This window comes from Asparagus officinalis, chromosome 3, assembly GCF_001876935.1.
Source record: "Asparagus officinalis chromosome 3, Aspof.V1, whole genome shotgun sequence".
NCBI classification, from domain to species: domain Eukaryota; kingdom Viridiplantae; phylum Streptophyta; class Magnoliopsida; order Asparagales; family Asparagaceae; genus Asparagus; species Asparagus officinalis.
In genome coordinates this window covers 113,008,793-113,016,317 of record NC_033796.1, presented here as the reverse complement: position 1 = coordinate 113,016,317, position 7,525 = coordinate 113,008,793, and the positions used below count along the sequence as shown (strand labels likewise).

General features: G+C 40.4%; 2 protein-coding genes across 2 annotated transcripts; one reads left to right on the top strand and one right to left on the bottom strand.

Annotated features, from left to right (window-relative positions):
- LOC109835629 lies at window positions 787-2,074 on the top strand. Its single transcript, XM_020403597.1, is given in 2 exon segments — window positions 787-1,241; window positions 1,243-2,074. Coding segments are annotated over 2 exon segments (1,287 nt in total).
- Window positions 2,489-3,615, bottom strand: LOC109835628 (glutathione S-transferase T3-like). The gene is made up of 3 exons (XM_020403596.1): window positions 3,583-3,615; window positions 3,054-3,473; window positions 2,489-2,950 (listed from the first exon to the last, which is right to left on the bottom strand). The coding sequence occupies exons 2-3, from the start codon at window positions 3,471-3,473 to the stop codon at window positions 2,489-2,491; spliced, it is 882 nt and encodes a 293-aa protein (XP_020259185.1). The 5' UTR covers window positions 3,583-3,615.

The window sequence follows — 7,525 nt, the reverse complement described above, 5'->3', positions numbered from 1 at the left end:
TTAAAGGGATTAATATAAAGAACCCTAATATATATAATAGTAGATATATACAACCTGCTCATCTTTTAGGGGCGAATGACATGGGGCAACGGCTTCCTTTTTTTTTTCTTTTTTTTTTTTGGTAAATGAATAACTTCCATTAACCAAATGAGAATTATAGATACATTCCCTTCCCGTGCATACCTGGTGCTTACAAATCAACGACTTAGAGCATCTCCAAGGGTTCCCTTGGATGTCCCTTAATTTAGGGGGTACTATTGGGGAAGGGATTGGTTCTTCTCCAATGGTTCCCCTTAAAACCCCCCTACCCCTTAATTAATTATATTTAGTTTTTTAATTTTATGAATTAAGATTTAATTAAATATGTAGTTTATTTATAAATAAATAAATAAATAAATATTAATAACTAAAAATAATTAATTAATCTAAATTAAGAAATTACTTTATATAATCATTAAATTAATTAATTAAATTAAATTTTAACAAATAATTAATTTAGATAATAATTAATTTATATAAATCGTGTTAAAAGTTAAATATTATTTTAAATTTAAATTCATATTATTTTAATATTAATTTTATTTAACAATAATATCTCAACGGTCATATTTCAACGGTCATATTCTAACGGTCATATTTCAACGGTCATATTTTAACGGTCGTATTTCAACGGTCGTTTTTCAATTAAATGTGGTCACTCCTTCTATAAATAGCACTACCAGTGTCATTCATTTTCACTAAATTCAAATTCATTCAATTTTTTTAACTCAATCTTCAATATTATTTATGGCTAGTAATTTGTTACGTGCCTTGCTACAAGAGGAAGAGGATGACGACGATGATGATTACGCGACCTTATTAGCAATCGCATCTTTGGAAGAACACCACTCCAGCGAAGGTCAAAGTTCTCGTCGTCGTGGTTCCATTCCAGGGCACGCTGTAATTCAACGCAATAGAGCTGAAGGTCACGAGAGGCTTTTTCATGATTATTTTAGTGAATCTCCTGTGTATCCAGCAAAACTATTTCGAAGGAGGTTTCGTATGCATCGCCCACTATTTTTGCGTATTTTATCCGCAGTGGAAACACATGATTCCTACTTTGTCCAGAAACGGGATGCTGCTGGGAAAATTGGTTTATCCTCACTACAGAAAGTAACTGCTGCTATGAGGATGCTTGCTTATGGAGTATCAGCAGATTCTGTGGATGATTACGTGCGGATTAGAGAAAGCGCCGCTATAGAGTCTCGACGGGTTTATCAAAGCAATTGTTGTAATTTTCGGTGATGAGTATCTAAGGTCACCAACTGACGAGGACACTGCAAGATTGCTTGCAATTGGCAAACAACGAGGATTTTCTGGGATGTTAGGAAGCATTGACTGCATGCATTGGAGATGGAAGAATTGTCCGGCTGCGTATCATGGTATGTATACTGGTCACAACCACACTCCTACAATAATTTTAGAAGCTGTTGCTTCCTATGATCTTTGGATTTGGCATGCTTATTTTGGTTTACCGGGAGCTCTTAATGACATTAATGTGTTAGAACGGTCTTCCGTTTTTTCTCAACTTGCTGAAGGGCATGGTCCGACTGTTAATTATACAGTCAATGGTCATGAATACACGATGGGATACTACCTTGCTGATGGTATATATCCGTCATGGGCAACATTTGTTAAAACAATTTCTTTACCACAAAGAAATAAAAGAAAACATTTTGCTATACTTCATGAGTCGGCAAGAAAGGATGTAGAGCGAGCATTCGGGGTACTCCAATCACGCTTTGCAATTGTGCGTGGACCAGCTCGCTCTTGGGATGAGAAAATATTGAAAAATATTATGCAAGCATGCATAATAATGCATAACATGATTGTTGAAGATGAAAGAAATGATGATTATATCGACTTCACGTACGATGCTGCTGAGGAAGCCCCAACTATATCAGTGTCTCACGAACGTACAATAGATTTGTGTGAATTTATTCAGAATCATCATCGCATTAGAGACAGACAAACTCATTCTCAATTGCAATTGGATCTTGTCGAACATTTATGGGAACGAAATGGTGGGCTTTAGTAAGGGATTTGTATGCTGATGTAATATTAATGTCATTTAATTTAGTGTTGCAAGTAAGGACCTGTTAGTTGATGTAATATTGATGTTATTGAATTTCTATATTAATATGTGATCATATTTGATTTTTGAGAAAAGTTTCCATTTGCATAAATAGAACTTCATAAAATATTCAAATACGATACATCATCTTCAAGTACGATACAACAAGAGTAAATTGAAATACATAAGAGCACACTAAATATGATACATCATCTTCAAGTACGATACACCATCTTCCTTCTAATTTGAACTACCACCACCAAATTGCCTTTCAAGAATTTCCATCTTCAACTTATTGTAATACTCTACTTGCAATGGAGGCATGCCATCAGTGTTAATTGCCATAATCCTCTCATCTTGTTTCATAGCTTTCAATCACATTTTTTTCTTTTTGATATTTTGAGCTTCTTGAGCGACCTGTAGTCTAGCTTGCTCTATCTTTATGCGCTCTTGCTCCTGAACATAAATTTGACCAAATAATTCTGCTCTCTTTATTTCTTTTTCTTTCCGATCCTGCTTCATTTCATCAATAAACAACATCACTGGTGTAATTTCAGAAGCCACATTCTTGTCTTTACCTTGTTTCAACCTTTCTTTTGCAGCCTTTCTTCCTATGGGCCTTGACGAACCCTCAGTAGGACATTCGTCTTCTCTACAATTTATTGAATCTGGAGTTGCATGAGAAGATGTAGCAGGACTTGAATTTTTTGACCTCTTAGATTTTTTCATTGAAAATTGGCCAAGCCACTTTGGATGGAACCTTAACTCATTCCAACAATGTAAAAATTGAAAACTTGCTCCTTGCATGCTTTGAAACATTTGCATCGCTTCCATAATCTAATTAAAAAATAAAATAAATTTACTAACATGTAAAAAGTAAAACAATTAATAAATTATATAAATCTAATCAGTTTAAATAATTTGAAGCCACAATTAGTACCTTGTCATTCTCTGTCACGCCACTTTGATTTCTTGCTTCAATTTGATTAAAACACCCACAAAATTTACTAACTGCAATTTGAATAGCGGACCAACGGTGCTCTAACCCTTTTTGATCACGATCGCTACTGAATGTTTTGTTTTCATGATAGTAAGTTGCTACTCGGTGCCAAAATGTAGAATATTTTTGCAATGTCCCTTGCACTAGATCAATGCTAGTGTTGATCCATGCAGATACAAGCAAGGTGTCTTCTTCGATCCGATATTTTGATTTTCGCATTGACTTCTTTTGCAATGGTATATCTTTTACCGTATTTTCTTCTGGTATGTCCGGCTGAAACGATTGCTCTTCATATTGATCTTCCCATGGATAATGACTAGTCATCAAATTGACATAATATGGATTATTATTTTCTGCCATCTACATCAGTATAAATCTCACATGAGTATGATTTAATTAAAATTCTCAAATTGTTAAAAATATAAGAAACATGAAGTGCAGTTATAATTAAACAAAAAATATAACCTACCTTAAATTGTAGTATATATGATGAAATAGAGGTAGAAATAATGAAAGAGTGAAGTGTGAAAGTGAACATCAGGGTAGTGCCTTATTTATAGGGTAAAATTTAATTAGATAGTTTTTAAAAAATTAGCTATTCTAGCTAAAAAAACAAAAAAAAAGCCTATACTAGAAAAATAGCCTGGACTAGGAAAAAAGCCTATACAAGAAAACACCCTATACTGCAAAGACAAAACCTATAATTAAAAAAGCCTATACTAGAAAAACAACCTACACTAGAAAAAAGCCTATACTAGAAACACACCCTATACCATAAAGACAACCTATAATTAAAAAAAATCCTATACTAGAAAAACAGCCTATATTAGAAAAAAAAACCTATACTAGAAAAATACTTTATACTAGAAAAAACAACCTATAATTAATAAAAAATATTAATAAAAAATTATAATAAAAAAGTATAAGAGGTACATTTTAAAAAATATTAAACAAATTAAATTAACTATACATTAATCCCGACGTGGCCAACGGCCACACCCTCCGGGAAAGCCTCATCAGGGAAGGTCGCTGCAACAAGAAATAGAAAGTCAATTGAGACAAAATCCGCTGTAGAGGTGAAATCGCCCATCGAACATAGGAAGGCGAAATCGCCTATCGAAAGGGGGAACCCACTTCGAACGAGGTCTGTCCCTACGGACTACACTCCCCTCTAATGGGAAGGGCCGAACTCGCCTTACGAAAAAGGGGTTCGTCTCCTCCCCACTGGAGAATTCGCCCGCGGGGACAGTACTCATCCTCTAAAGGCAAAATAGGGCAAACTTTGCCCCAAATCGGGGAAATAAGCAACACTCATCTCCCTAAATCCGACGCCTAAGGCCTGCAAGGGATCGCCCAACGAATCCATCAACGTACCTGGGCACGACTCCAGAGCACCAGCAGGCATGCCGGCAGAGAGACGGTCGGAGTAACGTCCGGGACCTGCACCCCTCACTTTGCACCTCTTAGGTTTCGGAGCCATTGTAAGAGGAAGCGGGAATTCTTTCCTTGGATGTTCCCTTTCGAGATTTGAAAGCACGGTAAATCCCAATGGAGGAAAACGGCTGATTTAGAAGGGCGGAGTTGCCCACGTGACCACGACTGCCCTCGAAAGGCGAAAACCCTAACGGACAGGAAACGGGGCCACGATCAAATTCGACGGCCCAGATCACCCTCAGTGCATCGAAGGGACCGAGATTAGCGTTGGAATCCGACGGTTGAGTCCGAGAACCACGGCCACGATACGTCGCAGGGCGAAACGCACGAGGATCGTGCTGTCAAGTCACGATCGCCACGATCCAATGTCTTAGCTGGGAAGCACGAGGCTCTGTCAGCAGACGCGTGGCTCATCTCTCGTCAGATCCGGTTCCGCCTACAAAAGGAAGGGTTTCGCCTGCAAATACTGGGCATAACCCCACGAGTCGCGCGAGAATTGGCTCTCAAAAATTAATTTCGCCTTGACGATGCATTCGCCCTCAAAGGTAAAATTACGAACAAAGCCAAAAGAATGACCTTGCTTAAACGGTTGAAACCCACGCCCCAGATGGCTAAGGGTTAGAGCAGAAATCTTAGCATTAAGCCTAAGAGAAACTGTTCGACAACTCATCATACTGAGGAGAATAGTATGGCTAGCCCGATTCAAACGGTAATCGGTAAAGGCACATCAAACCCGTTGATAGCTGAGGGTTTGCTAAAAATCCTAAGAGAAATCGAAGGCACTTGCTTCGCCAACAGTTTCTTCATTCAAAGTGTTCCAGACCACACGCAAGCCAGTTTAGGTCCGAAAACTTTGAAGGGGGTCTTGTAGACGGTAAAAAATACCTCTATGGGTCTACAGGGAATTTGTCTACGAGAAGAGTTCGCACGCCCAGTTCTCTGACACGGACCTAAACCGCGTAGACGTCGACTGTGCTCAAATCCAGGTTCGCCTAACGGTCGACTCGCCAGCATGAGTCAGGAGCGATCAGGATGGCGGAAATTTGCTCTTCGCTCAACTCGCCTGCCCGAGTTCGGAGTCGAATCCGCCAGCAAGCCCCAAAACCGTCAGTACAGCTGGGTATCCACTACCCCACGTGCTGAGGTGGGCCTTCCCACCTCTCTCGACCCAAAGGGAGAGAGAGCACAGTACCCCAGGGCCGTCAAAACGGCCGCCCACAGTGCGCACAGCGCGAAGGAGCTGGACAGGTGTCGAGTCAACCTGAGCATTCATAAATGCGACTCACCTCGGCTGTCTGAGTCTGGAGCTGGGTCCGCCGGCACTCGGCAAGCTGGCTAGACTCACTCGAGTACTGTACACCTACTCCACCGCCTCTCCTGACCGAAAAGGAGAAAGCGTCGTGCTCAAAGCACGCCGGGCGGTCACGCACAGTACTGGTGATCGGACAGACGCCTCATCGATCTGCGGACTCATAAATGCGGTTCATTAATGCTGGTCAAATCCACTCGGATAGTAGTCGTTTGTTGCCTCACATACAAGAATGGGCCTTCCCATCGTAGGTGACAGGACATAAAGCACAATCCCTGGAATGACCGATCATGGTTTCGAGGAACAGCTAGACGTCTCTGAAGAAGATGTGGTCACATCCCACAATTCAAGGAGGAGTCAAGTTGTCCTTCTCCCATTTAAAAGCCTCTTCCGGCACACTGGAGAGGAGGTCGCAAAACTTAGGAAAAAGAGTTGAGACCAAGCTCTCTGCACAACTTTCTTTGCATTGCAGCACTACTGCTTAGTTCCGAGCTCCGATCGCCGGCGAACTAAACAGACCCGAACTCTCTCAAGTTGAGCTTCTACTGCGAACTGAAGCTCTCCAGCAACCTCATTCGAACGGTCCAAGGGAAGCAGACTCGACACGAGCATCGAGCGAAGCATCCTGTAGCCACCTAAAAGTCCCCACACAAAACAAAGAGGGCCTTCCCTCTGCTTCTGTTGTAACTATTTGATCATTAGTTTGTAATAAGCCTTCTTATAAATACAAACGAAACTCCCTCTTTCGGGAAATCAAATATTCACCCTACAAGGAGTTCATCCTGCAAACATGTCACAATAATCTCTCCATCAATGTCCTGGAAGCCCTGGGGGTCGTACCATTCACCACTTGGAAAGAATTAAAACTACGTGGCGAACAAGCTGAACACTTTCTTAAAAGAAAGAAAGTTGAGAGAGGTCAACCGACGACATCCGCAATTCCTATGAACGCGACTCTCGATCCGACATCTGCAATCATTGAGAATGCGACTCTCGATCCGAGGTTTCAAAAGGAATATTCTTTCGAAGATGATGAAGCTCCAGCCATATTGGAATATCTTCTCGCCAATGACAAAATCGAGCTACCGCTTATTAAAGATCAAGAATGTGCTAAGATGATTACAGATCCAAACTACTGTGCATACCACAGAAGGGTTCTTCATCCCACCAATATTTGCTTTGGACTCAAAAATAAAATCCAAGCCCTAATTGACACCGGCGTCATAACGGCGAAAGAAGTTGAGTAAAGACAACCATACTACTCCATTGGGTACACGAGTATAAACTGTTTTCCCTGACTCCGATGAGTATACGAGTATAAACTGCTTCTCCATCTTACTCCGAAGAGTATACGAGTATAAACTGCTCCTCGATACTCCAATACGTATATGAGTCTAAACTGTTTCCCACTCTTGACGGGAAGTTCCTGGAGAATTTTTATATGTAATATTCTTAAGGATAATCCGGTTATGTAACTCAGTATGATGTTAGACCCAGTTTCACGAAGGAAGCTGGGGGTGGATGGTTCATGTAACGGGAAGTTCTCGGAAGAATGTTATATGTAATTTTCTTAGGGATAACCCGATCATTATAAACAAAGCGATAAACACTACATCACCACGGTGATTTCCGAATACTCTTTTGCTGAGATGAGATTCGATCACTTCTT